This window comes from Glycine max, chromosome 9 (assembly GCF_000004515.6).
Source record: "Glycine max cultivar Williams 82 chromosome 9, Glycine_max_v4.0, whole genome shotgun sequence".
Lineage (NCBI taxonomy): Eukaryota > Viridiplantae > Streptophyta > Magnoliopsida > Fabales > Fabaceae > Glycine > Glycine max.
The window spans coordinates 13093911-13109159 of NC_038245.2; the positions used below are offsets into that span (position 1 = coordinate 13093911).

The following is a 15249-nucleotide window of genomic DNA, read 5'->3' on the forward strand; positions in this document are numbered from 1 at the left end:
TAGGAAGTTAAGAACACCATGGACGTGTTCGGAGTGTAATTATTTCAAACTTAAATGAGGATTAATGTAGAAAAATAAAAAAGGAAGGGGTTATGTGTAATTACACAAAACCTTAGGGGATGTTGTTGTAAGTTACTCTTTTTCTTTAAAAAAAACTTTATGTTAATCTGATTATAAATCCCTTTTTTATAAAAGAAAAAAAATCACTTTGTATAATTGAATTATTTTTTTAATGAATGGATCTCAAGATCCAAAAAGGAAAATCACATTAGAATCCTTATTGTTACTTTTTGCACCACTCATTTTGCTTCCTACACCTCCTAAGGATTCCAATTGACAAAAAATCCCATCTCACAATTATGGATGGCTTTGGCTCTCCCTGTAATACCCTGAGATATTATAAGTTATAAATCGATGTTTAATTGTATTTATTGTGTTATTTGACTATATGATACTTGAATGAGTTGAAGTATGCCTTGAACTAGTCATGTGTGAATTTCTTGATGTGGATGTTGAATTATGTGGATTTTTGTTGATCGAAGTTGAAATTATGAGATTTTAGATTTTACCAAAAACCTAGTTCAATGAAATCGCGATACTGGATTCGATAACCGTTGGATCATCTTCAATTTTTGTCTGGATCTCTCTAAGATACGTTTCTACAGTCTGACCATTGGGATTTTGAAATTAATAAGTTTTGGTCTCCCGCTAAGCGAGAATGGCACGCTAAGCGCAAATCCAACTGAGGGGAATTGCGCTGAGCGGCCCAAAGCTGCGCCAAGCCCAATTCCAACCGAGGGGAATTGCACTGAGCGACCCAAAGGTGCGTGTCATACCCTAATTTCATCTGGGGACCATTTTTTGTCGGCATGCGACCTTCATTTGACCACCTCAAAATGTTTAACACCCATCGTTGTGGAATCCGTGAAGTTGTAAGATGTTTCGGGGAGAAAACGGTCAAAAACATGAAAGCGGGAGTGTATTTAGCAAAGTGGGGTGTGTGTAAATAAACTGTCACACTCTAATTTGTTGAAAAATTGTTTTCAGGGCTTCCGTGGCTTCCGTAAAATTTCTGAAAACCTTGGGTAAGCATATTTCACTTAATATTGGTGAAATAGGAGAGAAAAAAAGATGAAAATCAAATCCGAAACACTTTCGTAACTTTTCTGTAAAGTACAAAAAGGGGGGTAAACTTAGTAATTGGGGTGCACTTAGAAATCTTCCTCAAGAAGCCTCTAGGCGGCAAGCACCTCTCTTTTTCCCTATAATTAGGGGACGGGGCTGTTTAAAAAATGTTCATGACCCCTAGGATATGCATTTTGGCTATTTTGGACAAAAAACACGTTTCCGCGAAGAAAAATCGAGTCGAAGTGCTTCCGTGAGCAAATTTGTGAAGATTTTCCTCCGTTCCTCACCGTTCTTCGTTCATTCTTCGTTCGTTCTTCGTTCTTCAACCGGTAAGTGTTCGAATCCGAGACTTTCAATTCATTTCTTGTTTTGTTTGCTTTCATCTTCATCTCGTTCACTTTCGATTTTCTTTTCTTCAGTTTTTAACGTACTTTAACCATTTATATAAGCCGTTATCTCACGTAATAAATGATAAAATGAATTTCAACCGATCATTTGCAATGTAATCTCGTTTAATCACTGTTAAAGCAAAATCTAACCAATCATTCACATTGTAACTTCGGTTAAACAAAAAAAAAAAGCAAAATAATAATAAAATAATCAAAATATCTTGGAAAAAAATAATAATAAAATAAATCAAAAAAATCAATCGAACGTTTTTCTTTGAAAGTTTCCTTGGATTAATTGACTAATAACCAAAGTGAAACCAAGGCTAAAATCAACTCACAAATCAAGCTTTATCCGCAAAAATCACTTGAAACCGTTTTAAGGTCCAACGCCTTAAACGGTCCTCTTTGTTTTTATCGGTTAACATGGACCGTTCAAAAGCATAAAATCAACACATAACTTTACCACTTTTGCAAGAACTACGTAGGTCTGATTTCCTCATCGCAATTGAGGATACGTAGGAGCAAAAGGCCCGCTTTTGTCAACCACCCCAAGAGATCGTTAATGGTCCAACGCCTTAACGTTTCTCTCCTTTCAAAAACAAGAGATCGTTATTGGTCCAACGCCTTAACGTTTCTCTCCTTTCAAAATCAAAAGATTGTTTAATGGTCCAACACCTTAAATGACCTTTGTTCAATTAAAATTGATCTTGCAGAAAAAGATCAAAACAACTTAACCAACGTTTAGTTCTGAAAAACTACGTAGGTCTGATTTCTTCATCGCAATTGAGGATATGTAGGAGCGAGGGAAACACCTTTGTCGACCACATCAAAATTAAAAACATAAAAAGCATAAAAACACAAAAAGACATAAAAAAAAGGGAAAATAAAACATTTTGAAGTCATATTTGCACACTTGATTAAAGGTTGTCATCCCTTGTGACGGACGCGTGGGGTGCTAATACCTTCCCCGTGCGTAAAAACAACTCCCAAACCTTTCATGATTAAAGTTCATAGACCACAACTTTCCGGTTTTTCTGACGTTTTCCTCGAATAAACAACTTCCAAGAAGTGGACTTCGGCTTAGCGCGACAGAACCGCTAAGCGAAAGTTGCAGGTTATAAATACGTCCTCAACGTGAAAAACACGATTTTCACTCTCCTCTTCTCCCAAAAACGCCACCCGAACCCTAAAACCTCATTTTTCACCACCCAAGACCACCGGTGGCTGCCGTAAGTTGCCGTTGCTTGCCGTTGGACCCCCACACCAAGAGGAACACTTTAATCGGAGCGAAATCCTTAGAATCCTCCTTGAAGATTCGATGGAGAAAATCCCTCAATCCTCCATTTCAAAGTTTCTCTGAGGTAATCTTGACTTCTAAGCCTTCTCCTAGCTAGTTTGAGTTCCTCTTAGTGTCTCTTATGTGTTGGGTACTGTAATAGGGTGTTTTTACACTTCCTTTGAAAAACCCTAGAGAATGAGACATTGTAAAAGTTATCTTTTTATAACATTGAGGTTATTTTTGCGGCATTCACTGAACCCCGGTCACATTGGCGTGATCGGAATTTCAAAATTATGTTTCCATTTGTAGAATCCGAAACACCCCTTAGCCCTTTATGTTTTGACAGGGGTATTTGACCCTGAATGTTACCTTTGACCTTGTTTTTGAAATCCATATTAAATTCCTTTCGTTTTGGCGTAATAAAGACTCGCGTTGGACCGACAAGCGCGAACGAGAGAGAGACCTCTAAGTGACACAAGGAGGAACTGACGAGGAGCTCACGATAGGTGAGGGGAGTTATTATAAAATTTACCGTTTTGACACCATAGTTAGGGTCAGGGAACCTAGCTATGAGAATACCTGCCTGTCCCTATTGCATGTTGAATTTCTTTCAAGAAAACTATGTTTTTAACCAATGGGATGTGATACATTTGGTATTGATGTGAATGTTGGTTTTCAAGAAAAATTATGTTTTTAACGAATGGGATGTGATATATCTATTGCTGATGAATAACATTATTGTTTATTAAACTTGTGTTGTTGATGTTGCTATTGGTGACTTTAATTGATATGTGGTGATGTTGATATTTACGATGATATTGATTTGAGATGACGTTGTTAATGGTGATCATGTCAGCATGAATTGATGTTATTATTGATGGTTATGTCAATATGGAATGAGGTTGTTGTGGTTATTGGTGATGTCATTGAAATGGAATGTTGATGATGTTGGAAATGCATTGACAAGTGCATGTTGTGTATGTTCGTGGGGGGCAGAGTGCACTGACCTTGTGTAAGAATCTAGCATCGTTGCGGGGATGCTTAAGCACTTTAATTTGTCCATGTCATTGTACTTGATGGTGTCCACGTTCATACGTCGTATGTGTGTATGTCCATGGGGGGGTGCATTGACCTGTCGGACGTTCCTTGTGTGGGAAACTAAAGTGGTTAAAGAATCTAAACATTTATGAGGGAATGCTTAGGAGCTTTAATTCATCCATGGTCATTGTACTTGATGGTGCCTATGTTTCATATCTTATATGACATGGGAAATAGTATAAACTGTGATAGTATGTACTTTATACTAGGGGGTGTGTCACCTGGTAGGGAATTCCTTGTGGCCCCAGGTTGATCACCTGGGGGGGAGTTACGGTGCACGACTGGGTGGCGTCGACAAATACTACATGGTTTTCTAAGTGAGGTGTTGTGTAGACACGCTTAGGGCTATTTCCTTGGTATTGGATACGGTACGTACCGCATTGCATCTGAGAGTTGAGGTCGGGTGCATGCATCATTCTAAGCAATCTTGATTGGATCCATGGATGGATGATGAATAATTGTTGAATGTGTATGATGAATAATTGTTGAATGTGGGTGTTGAATAATGAATGTTGTGTAAGCTCATGATGTTTGCTTATGTTTTCTTGCTAATTGTGATTATTTGGATTTAACATTGGTTCTTTTTATAATGAACTCACCCTTGCAATTTTGTATCGTGTGGTTGATACCTGTGATGATCGCGAACCTTGTTCGTGGGAGCAGAATGACAACAGTAGGGTGTAGGGATGAGATTCTGTTGAGGAGCCACCAAGCTGACGTGATGACGTTGAGATTATTTTGGGAAGAGAGTTGTGTTTTGTTAATCAACTCCTCCATAGTTGGTTCATGATTTCTTTTGTTGGATTAAGAATGTAAATCACAAATTTAATTATATGTTCGAATTAATTTAATCTTCATTATGCGTATGATGTGTACTGAACTACTATATTAATATTCATGTATTCGATTAAACATTGGTGTGTGTTTAGGGACATGTGTGTGTGTGTGTGTGTATATATATATATATATATATATTTGTGAAATTCAAATTTACTATGATTTTTATAAGCAAAATAATGGAGTTTTCATAAAAGAAAGAAAAAAGAATTTAATTTCTTGCTGTTTAGAGTGGTGATATCATAGCGATGAGGTGGGTCGTTACAAGCTTGATATTTGTTGGTGGAAGGTTGAAATTGTTGTTGGTATAAAAGAGACAGACTCAAAAATTTAATACTCATCTTCATCCTCGTTGAATTTTATTAGGTCCGGATATACCCACAGGTAATCCATTATATTTTTTTTTTATAATTTTAATTTAGTTGTATATTTTTAAATAAATTACATATTAAGCTTTTAATTATATTTTAATTCAAACAATATATAAATATAATGAATAAAAAAGAAATTAAAGAAAAAAATAAAGAATTCAATTATATTTTTAGTTAAATGTATATTATAAAGTTTGTTATTTAATTATTTAACTATTAAGCTAATTTATGTATATTTAAAAAATTATAATAATAAAATATTTAATATATATATATATATATATATTATGTATATGTATATATATGTTATGACAACAAATTTATAAAAAATGTATTGATGGTGGGTATAATCAGACACTCATCCCTGCTTAAAAAGTTCAAATAATACTCGTACCTATCCCCAAACCTTCAAATCACTATTCCTTGTCAAACTAGAGACAAGTTCAGGGTGATATCTACAAGTATAGGTTATTTGTCATGCCTACTCACCAAACACCTCTATTCCAGAATGGTAATTCTGAACTATTCCAAAATATGACTTTTTCTTAATCCAGAATATGTATTTTCGAACAGGTTTTCGAATTACTTATCCTATTAAGGAATAACTATTCTAGAAAATAAGAATTATGTTGGAGGGACCTATGGGGTGGTGACGTGTGACTGTGGACAACGTGGTGGTGGTGTTGCACACGGATCTGGAGGAAGGTGGGGGTGACAGAGTGTTGCTGGTGATGATGGCAAGGGTTTCCTTGGGAGAGGGAGGAATGCCTAGTGAGGGGTTACTTAGGTCTGTTGGATCTTCTGGAGATGCAGGAAGAAAAAAAGGAGGTACAGGAACTAATTCCCTAGAGTCCTGGCAAAATTAGCTAAATTATTATTATGAGCCTCAAATTGAAATTTGGGCTAGCCCATCTAATAAAGTCCAGGAGTATGAAGATGGAAAAGAAAGGGTGTTATAAAAACTACTCTCATCACTACTCATTAGGGTTTCTGGATGCTGCTAGTTTCTGTCTGAAAGCTATTCTCCACCGTAGCCGCAAGCTTCGCCGTTTGAAACAGTGCCTCAACCATGGCAGAACAAGTTAGTTATTTTCCTTCATAAGAATGGTTCTTTCGTGGCCTTGCATTAACTCGCTATTCATAATTTGCTTTTTAAATTTTGGCTTACAGACAGAGAAGGCTTTTCTGAAGCAACCAAAAGTGTTTCTATGGTATACTGATCCACACAATATTGCATCATTTACTCTCTGCTTTGATTTTGTTTATTTATTATGCTTTAGTTATGTTGGTGTCTGTGTTGATGTGTTTTTGAAGCTCTAAGAAAGGTGGGAAGGGAAAGAGGCCTGGGAAAGGTGGGAATCGCTTTTGGAAGTCAATTGGGCTTGGATTCAAGACTCCCAGAGATGCCATTGAAGGTAAATATAATATTCACTTTTATTTTATGTTTCAGATTAGAACTTTTTACTTTGCTCCTATAGGATTCATGTTATTGTTATGGCTTATGAATGTAGGTATCATCAGATTTTATAGTAAATATTAAAATTTGAGAATATAGGGTGCTGATAAATTCCATTCTAGGGACATCAGACTTGTTCCGATGTGGGGCACCGTCTGCTTTTGCTTCCCTGTTGTATTTTTTTTAATGGCAGTGGTTTTGTGAAGTTTTGAAGTGTCATTTGGGTACATTTGTTGTTTATTAGGTGAAGTGTGTTGATAGTAATAGAATTACTTCATAGCTAAGTTAGGTGGCTGAATCCTGAGCATAGAAAGCTGAATTGTTAACCTAGCCCTGATTTGTTTTTGGAATGTGTAAAACTTGATGATGCATTTATATTGATGTCCAGTGTCCTAAGTTGCTGGGAAAGTAATTCATTGGACGGGGCTTGGTGTTTAAATGATATGTCTATTATTTCTTAAATTATGGTGTGAGACTGTGAGGAGAAATATTCATTAATATATTTTGTTTTTGATAAGTTGGAGTTTATAATGTTTTATATTGCATGGATGCTGGAACAAACATGTTGAGGAGAGGTGAGATTGATGTGAAGACCAAAGTTTATAATGTGATTGATGTTGTGTTATGAGAACTAAAAATTGTTTATGGATATGAACATACACAGTTGTGATGTGTCTTTTAAGTGTCTATATGGTGATTGGTGTCTTGTTGCTCATAACATAAACTTGTAACCTTCACCTTCACTATTCCATTTGGGCATTTTCTTCTGTCTATTTGGTGACTTCTGTTTCCAAATCATGGTCCTGCTTTTTTTCCCCCCCATACAGGAACATATATTGACAAGAAGTGCCCCTTCACTGGCAATGTTTCCATTCGGGGTCGTATCCTAGCCGGTACTTGTCACAGTGCTAAGATGACAAGGACCATTATTGTAAGGAGGAATTATCTTCATTTTATTAAGAAATACCAGAGGTATTCCCCTTCCATACCTTTGGTGAGCAGTTATTGTTGTTTACATGGACAGAAGTAACTAATGTTTCTTCTTTGCTCATTCTATTTAGATATGAAAAGCGACATTCCAATATTCCTGCACATACATCACCTTGTTTCCGTGTTAAAGAAGGAGATCATGTTATTATTGGCCAATGCAGGTTAGATCTTTATAGGAGATTTCTGGGATTACTAATGGGAGAATTTATTAGTGTCTATTGTATAGATTTAACCATCTGATTGCCTTTATTTGTGCCATATGTTTAGGCCAATCTCGAAGACAGTGAGGTTCAATGTTTTAAAAGTGATTCCAGCTGGATCCTCTAGCGGAGCAAAGAAGGCATTTACTGGAATGTGAAATTTGAATTGTGTCAGTTTTCATTGAAGGGTAGGGTTAGTTTGCGAGTTAGTAGAAGCTTTTGTTCAAATGCCTCAGGGTTGTTAGTTAATGATCAAATTAATTTTTGATATCTTTCAAGGCTTTGCCTTGATTTGAGTGGTTGTGTGTTATGGATTTTAATATAGATTATGGTTCTTAAATAGTAGTTGCATTTATTTTTATGCTTACTCTTATCTTGTTGTCTCCATTTCTTTATTCTCTTTATTTTTTCTCTCTAGATTACATATTTTGCATAGGTCTTAAATATGTGAATTTGTAGATTAAAAATTCCGTATGTAATCTTTAAACTTTGAATTGGTATATTGTTTGTTCAAATCATTGTTTTCAAACTCGAGGATCCTCAAGGTCGGAAAGGGGATTGTTATGGAGTTCATCTTCTCTGCAGTTGGTTTATAACTAGTGGAAGAACATACTTAAATTCCTTCCCAAATTTACCCACTTTCAAATCTAAGTCCAAATATAGAAGTGGGATAGTCGTTATGGAGGAAATATACAGTTTGCCTTGATATCTATCAGCTCATGCTTTAGTGGTGGCTAAAATTCGTTGCAGACGATATAGATATGCTGACAAAGTGGCCTTGCTGTCATGATTTTTTGAGATTTAGTTCTTGTTGCATTGATTTATCCAGTCCCAAACACCTCTCCTCAAACCAATCTAATAAGCATTTTGGCCTTGTGTTAAAAGTACCATATTTTTGTCTGGTCTTGTTTGTGTTGGATGAAATTACACTCGTGACTCAACATATTCCCGCAAGGATTATTATTTAACATACATTACTTGTCAGCATCCATTTTGTTTTTCATACTGGTTAGTCAATACGTTAAAGAAAATCAAACAAGTGAAAATTAATTGTTTTCATTAATTTTTTGCCCCATATGCTGGTTGTGATATGTTGAATGTTTCCATAATCTGAGATGTGATATACTCGGTTTTTCATTGGCTTAATTGTAGTTTTTATCACTTGAGTTAAATTTTGTGAATCGTTACCAAAATTTTTAATATTGTGTATTTTACCATTGTAGATAAATCTTTTTATCAAACTAAGTGATTTTGTAAAATTATATATCAAACTTAGTTTCAAAACTTATTTATTGAAGATGGATAATTTTGATTTTATATCGGTTATAATTATAATTAATGTAGGAAAATAACTTTTTGCATTGGTTATAGTCATAATTAATATAGAAAGTCACTTTTGTAATCGATTATAACTAGTACAAAAATTTAAAAAATTAGATGGTAAAAATTGTAAAATTCATGAAAAAATACTTAAATGGTAAAATCTATAAAATTATAAAAGTTGGATGATAAAATTTATGAAAATAAAATTTGAGTGATAAAATTCACAAAAATAAAACTTAAGTGTTAAAATTTGTAAAATAATGGAAGTTTGGGAGTAAGGTTTTTTCATTCAAGCTGAGAAGAGCTCACGTAGAAATCTACTCATTGTTGTCATATACGCAGCATATCTTCCTCTTGTGCTGTTCAAAGTTTGATCATCCTCTAGACAAAAACAGTCGAAATTCAAACAAAAAAAAAAAAGATCATTATCTAGGCAAAAACGCATTACCAACTAGTCGAAATTCACACATCAAAAAGGAGGCGGAGGTATGGAAAAGAACAGACTATTTGTTGTGTCTGATGCCAGAATTTATAATGTTTTGGCGTTGTCTCAAACTTCTTTTATGGTTTTCTTTTTTATTGTTATTTTTAATGTAAAATACGATAATTTAATTCAATAGTTATTACAAAAATGCCGTATATCACTTCTGATCAGTTATAGCTGAAGGTGTGGAGAAAAGTTATTATTCTACTATAGAGAATTTTTTTCACTTCAATTTGATTTCTTTGATGTATTTGCTAAACGTTAATTACAAAAGACTAGTATGTAAAGTGCAAGTAATATACATTCACATTCACCAATATTGTCAATAATGAGTATTGACCAATATTGTCAATAATGAGTATTGAAACAAGTGTTATGAAAATTAAACTAGTAATCTACTTAAGATATTGGATCAATAGGTCAGATATTTAGTTGATCACTTAATAAAATGTTATCAATCCACATTTTTATAATTTAAAATTAAATTCATTGTCATAATCAAACTATAAATATTATATAATTATTTATTACTATAAATAATTTTATTAAGTATTATCATTAAATTAAAAAATTCTTATTTTTCAAGACTAACAAGTCTATTAAAGAGGTATATCACAAATATTAATTAGTATGTCAATTAGTTATTATATATTCTTATAAAGATTACATGAACATATTATGTTATTTATTAATTAGTTAATAATAATTTGACATGTTATATGAATTATAAAAAAATACTTTTCAACCAGGTCAAACTGAACCAATTTGGTCAAAAAGCATCATTTACATTTTCGATCCTACGAAATCTAGCATGCACAAGTTATTTGGACCGTTAAATATAGGTCTAAGATTGCCGACGGCTATTATTTTTAAGTAATCCAAATTTTATATTATGGTTAACAAAATACCCACATGGAAAAGGAAAATCTCCAAAAGGTTGGTCTCTTTTCGATTTCAGTTGCAGCCTTGCACTTGCAGTTAACCAATCTCCATAGACGATTAGTGAAGTTGAATATTTGAAAGAAAAGAAAAGTACAACAACAGAAGAAAATCTCCAGAAGAACTCTTGAGATCATGACACAAATAGAACACGTTTCGTTTCTCTATAGATGTTATTCAAACAATTTCTATGATTGCTTCTGTTTCACATCCCTTTGTCTCCACAATTGCCACTTCATCCCTACTTAAAGTTCAATATCGAATAACAGTCCAAATAAGTTGTGTACGGTGCCAAAGTCTAGAAACAAATTCTTGAACAAAATTTCACCCGACCCAGGAACCTTTCACAGAAACCTTCCCATTCACAACATAAGGGAGGTTTGTTATGGAGAAACTTATCACAAAATCCTCCTCAACCGAAGAGTTAAGTGTACTAGCCCCAACAAACTTGAGATAATCCCATTGAGCATTTTATTGTAGCAAAAAATCCAACGATGAAGGAAAAAAATAAATAAAGAGAATGGAGACAAGAAGATAAGAGTAAGCATGACCTGAAAACAGAAATAACTGCAACTACTATTCAACAATTAAAGTCTGTAACATATAACCACTCAAAGCATTACAAGATATCAAAAAATTGATTCAATCTTTAACTCAACCTTGATGTATTTGAACAGAGGCTTCTACTAACTTTGTAAGGTAACACTACCCTTCAATGAGAACTGAAAATTCAAATCTCACATTCCAGTAAAAGCCTTCTTTGCACCGCTAGAGGATCCAGCGGGGATCACTTTCAACACATTGAACCTCACTGTCTTTGAGATTGGCCTATACATATGGCACAAATAAAGGCAATCAGATGGTTAAATCTATACAATAGAGTAGACAACAATAAATTCTCACATTAGTAATCCCAGAAAAGGTTTCTCCTATGAAAGTCTAACCTGCATTGGCCAATAATAACATGATCTCCTTCCTTAACACGGAAACAAGGTGATATGTGTGAAGGAATATTTGAATGCCGCTTTTCATATCTAAATAGAATGAGCAAAGAAGAAACATTAGTTACTTCTGTCCATGTAAACAACAATAACTGCTCACCAAAGGTATGGAAGGGGAATACCTCTGGTATTTCTTAATAAAATGAAGATAATTCCTCCTCACAATAATGGTCCTTGTCATCTTAGCACTGTGACAAGTACCGGCTAGGATACGACCCCGAATGGAAACATTGCCAGTGAAGGGGCACTTCTTGTCAATATAGGTTCCTGTATGGGGGGAAAAAAAACAGGACCATGATTTAGAAACAGAAGTCACCAAATAGACAGAAGAAAATGTAGCCCAAATGGAATAGTGAAGGTGAAGGTTACAAGTTTATGATATGAGCAACAAGACATCAATCACCATATAGATACTTAAAAGACACATCACAAGTTCACAACTGTGTATGTTCATATGCATAGACAATTTTTAGTTCTCATAACACAACATCAATCACATTATAAACTTTGGTCTTCACATCAATCTCACCTCTCCTCAACATGTTTGTTCCAGCATCCATGCAATATAAAACATTATAAACTCCAACTTATCAAAAAAAAAAATATATTAATGAATATTTCTCCTCACAGTCTCACACCATAATTTAAGAATTAATAGACATATCATTTAAACACCAAGCCCCGTCCAATGAATTACTTTCCCAGCAACTTAGGACACTGGACATCAAAATAAATGCATCATCAAGTTTTACACATTCCAAAAACAAATCAGGGCTAGGTTAACAATTCAGCTTTCTATGCTCAGGATTCAGCCACCTAACTTAGCTATGAAGTAATTCTATTACTATCAACACACTTCACCTAATAAACAACAAATATACCAAAATGACACTTCAAAACTTCACAAAACCACTGCCATTAAAAAAAAAACAACAGGGAAGCAAAAGCAGACGCCGGTGCCCCACATCGGAACAAGTCCGATGTCCCTAGAATGAAATTTATCAGCACCCTATATTCTCAAATTTTAATATTTACTATAAAATCTGATGATACCTATATTCATAAGCCATAACAATAACATGAATCCTATAGGAGCAAAGTAAAAAGTTCTAATCTGAAACATAAAATAAAAGTGAATATTATATTTACCTTCAATGGCATCTCTGGGAGTCTTGAATCCAAGCCCAATTGACTTCCAAAAGCGATTCCCACCTTTCCCAGGCCTCTTTCCCTTCCCACCTTTCTTAGAGCTTCAAAAACACATCAACACAGACACCAACATAACTAAAGCATAATAAATAAACAAAATCAAGCAGAGAGTAAATGATGCAATATTGTGTGAATCAGTATACCATAGAAACACTTTTGGTTGCTTCAGAAAAGCCTTCTCTGTCTGTAAGCCAAAATTTAAAAAGCAAATTATGAATAGCGAGTTAATGCAAGGCCACGAAAGAACCATTCTTATGAAGGAAAATAACTAACTTGTTCTGCCATGGTTGAGGCACTGTTTCAAACGGCGAAGCTTGCAGGCTTAGCTACTGTGGATAATAGTTTCAGACAGAAAGAAGCCGCATCCAGAAACCCTAATGAGTAGCGGTGAGAGTAATCTTATAACACATTTTATTTGGGTCCTACTTCCTGCACCCTGTTGTTTGCTTCCTACACATCCTGATATTTTGTGAGTGGACAAAATTGTCCTTCATGGGGTTATGATTATGATGAGCTGGTAACCCTTGCACCCAGAATATTTGTTCGCCCCAATCCCAGCAGCCACCTTTCACTCATCAGTGTTGAAATGAAGCACCACTTCCCTGACCAAGTGTGTCGAAACATAACACCCCCTATCCCATTGGGTCCAGCGATGATAACCCAGCCCGTGAGGTTTCTCGAAAGCTCCCATTGTAGGCGGGTCGAAGGTACACAACAACAGGTAAGTTTAGCCTTTGCCTTTGTGTTATGTTGTATTGCCGTATTTGGCTTTTCATTTTCGTGGTGGTGGTTTTCGGGTTTGGTTGTTCTTGAGATGGTGATTGTGCCATGGTTGGGTCACCATAAAAAATTTCAGAATAGGAAATCAAGAAGGCCATAACATTTTCGGAATAGGTATTTTGAAACATGTCTTTAATAGTGTTAGTTTTCTTTTACGACTAACTTTTGTATAGAAAAGTTTTCCAAAATGTATATAAATCTCCCAATTTATGGTTATTTTTGGTAGGATTGTAAATATTTATAGTTTAGTTTTCATATGTGCTCAGTAGAAGCCTTCCTTATGAATTTAATGTAAAATTCACCTCAATTTCAGGTAAAAGGAGAAAATTATGAAGGTGCAAAAGTTGCTATCTCGCTAAGCCTGAATCATGCGCTTTGCGAGACCAAACCGCTAAGCGAGACAGCAGTGACTTAGCGATTGAGGACAAGCCTGAAGAGAGTTCTTCCACGCCAGCACGCGCCCAGCGCATATGCAGCTCGCTAAGAGAGACAATTGTCTCTTTTGCGCTAAGCGCGAGATTGGCGCTAAGCCAAATCTCACTTACTCGCGCTTAGCGCGAGAATGGCGCTAAGCGCGCCTTCGCGGATAGAAAGTCCTTTTTTAAGCCTGACTTGCGGAAAATGTAAAAGAGGTCTAAATAGACTGTAAATTGTGTGCAGAGAACAGAGGAAAAGCTAAGCAAGGAAGCAAAGGCCCTAACTTTTAGATAGATTCTAGGTTAAAGAGTAAGTCCTAGGTTTTTAGAGGTGGAGGAGGAATCCCCATTGCTTTGTAATCTGCTATTTTCTCTGAAACCCTTCTCCTATCTGTGAAAGCTGCTCCCTTGTAATGGAGGGCTAAAATCCTTTGTTGGGAATCTCTGTTGAATACTTGATGTAAATATTATTATTATCTATTTGAAGTTATTTTCATGTGTTCAATGTTTCTATCTACGCTTATTGTATGCATGCTTGTGGTTTGATCACCCATTGTGTGTGCTGTTAGGAACTTTTACATTGGAAAATGTATTGTTTCCTTAGAATTTGATAGAGCAGGGCTAGATAATTGCATTGCTAGGAATAGAGTGCAGGGTTTTGGTTTTTATTATGTTGTGATTATAATGTTGTTTAAATTAAGCTAAGTTCAACAAGAGACATCTGTGAACGAAGTTTAGTTTAAATTAGTCCAAACTTACGAGACATTGATGTTTGGTATTTTTGTCCTCAGTATAGAACACAAAAATAATTTTAAATAGAGAAAAAATCTAATTGCATCAAGTATCTCGGTAGAAGGACCCAACACTTTTACTTATTTGTTTTCAAACTCAATTGCTTACGTTTACTGTTCCTTTGATTAGAATAGAAAATACCTTTGTTTTCAATTCATGACACTTAATTCTTTTTACAAACACTTGCATTTTGAATGACACTTTTCCAAGTAAAACAAGTTCCCTAAGTTCGATACTCGGTTCATTCCATTTTAATTATTTACTTGACGACCCGGTGCACTTGCCGGTTAGATTTCACATCCACAAAAAAATAAGTTGTAGTACCAGGATGTGAACAAAGTATTTTGGCGCCGTTTCCAGGGAACTTCTTTTTATTTTGAAAAGTTTAGTTCAAATTGTAGGTGTTTATTTTTTTATTCTTTGATTCATTTTTTATTTTGTGAATATTTAGTTACTGCATAATTCATTGTTCGTTGGAATTGGTTAACTGTTGTTTTGCTTGTTTTGCATGCAAAGAAGGTCTTCTGCAGGTGTTTTGATTCCCATAGACTTGGAAA

The 15249-nt window shown here is 34.9% G+C and overlaps 2 protein-coding genes across 2 annotated transcripts; one reads left to right on the top strand and one right to left on the bottom strand.

Annotated features, from left to right (window-relative positions):
• Positions 1–6086: 6086 nt before the first annotated feature.
• On the top strand, positions 6087–8064 carry LOC100500094 (uncharacterized). Its single transcript, NM_001249784.1, is given in 6 exon segments — positions 6087–6183; positions 6273–6313; positions 6417–6517; positions 7386–7530; positions 7620–7709; positions 7816–8064. Coding segments are annotated over 6 exon segments (480 nt in total). The 5' UTR covers positions 6087–6171; the 3' UTR covers positions 7907–8064.
• A 2884-nt stretch (positions 8065–10948) lies between these two features.
• On the bottom strand, positions 10949–13080 carry LOC100500186 (40S ribosomal protein S11). The gene is made up of 6 exons (NM_001251228.2): positions 12978–13080; positions 12848–12888; positions 12645–12745; positions 11618–11762; positions 11439–11528; positions 10949–11322 (listed from the first exon to the last, which is right to left on the bottom strand). Exons 1-6 carry the CDS (start codon positions 12987–12989, stop codon positions 11232–11234), a joined length of 480 nt encoding a protein of 159 aa, NP_001238157.1. The 5' UTR covers positions 12990–13080; the 3' UTR covers positions 10949–11231.
• Between the last annotated feature and the right edge of the window lie 2169 nt (positions 13081–15249).

Bases quoted from the DNA above. Each gene is read 5' to 3' on its own strand.
- LOC100500186 (NM_001251228.2), bottom strand. The intron at 11,763-12,644 runs GTAAATATAATA...CCCCCCATACAG, and splicing joins TCCCAGAGATGCCATTGAAG to GAACCTATATTGACAAGAAG. The intron at 11,323-11,438 runs GTTAGACTTTCA...CCATATGTATAG, and splicing joins GTTATTATTGGCCAATGCAG to GCCAATCTCAAAGACAGTGA.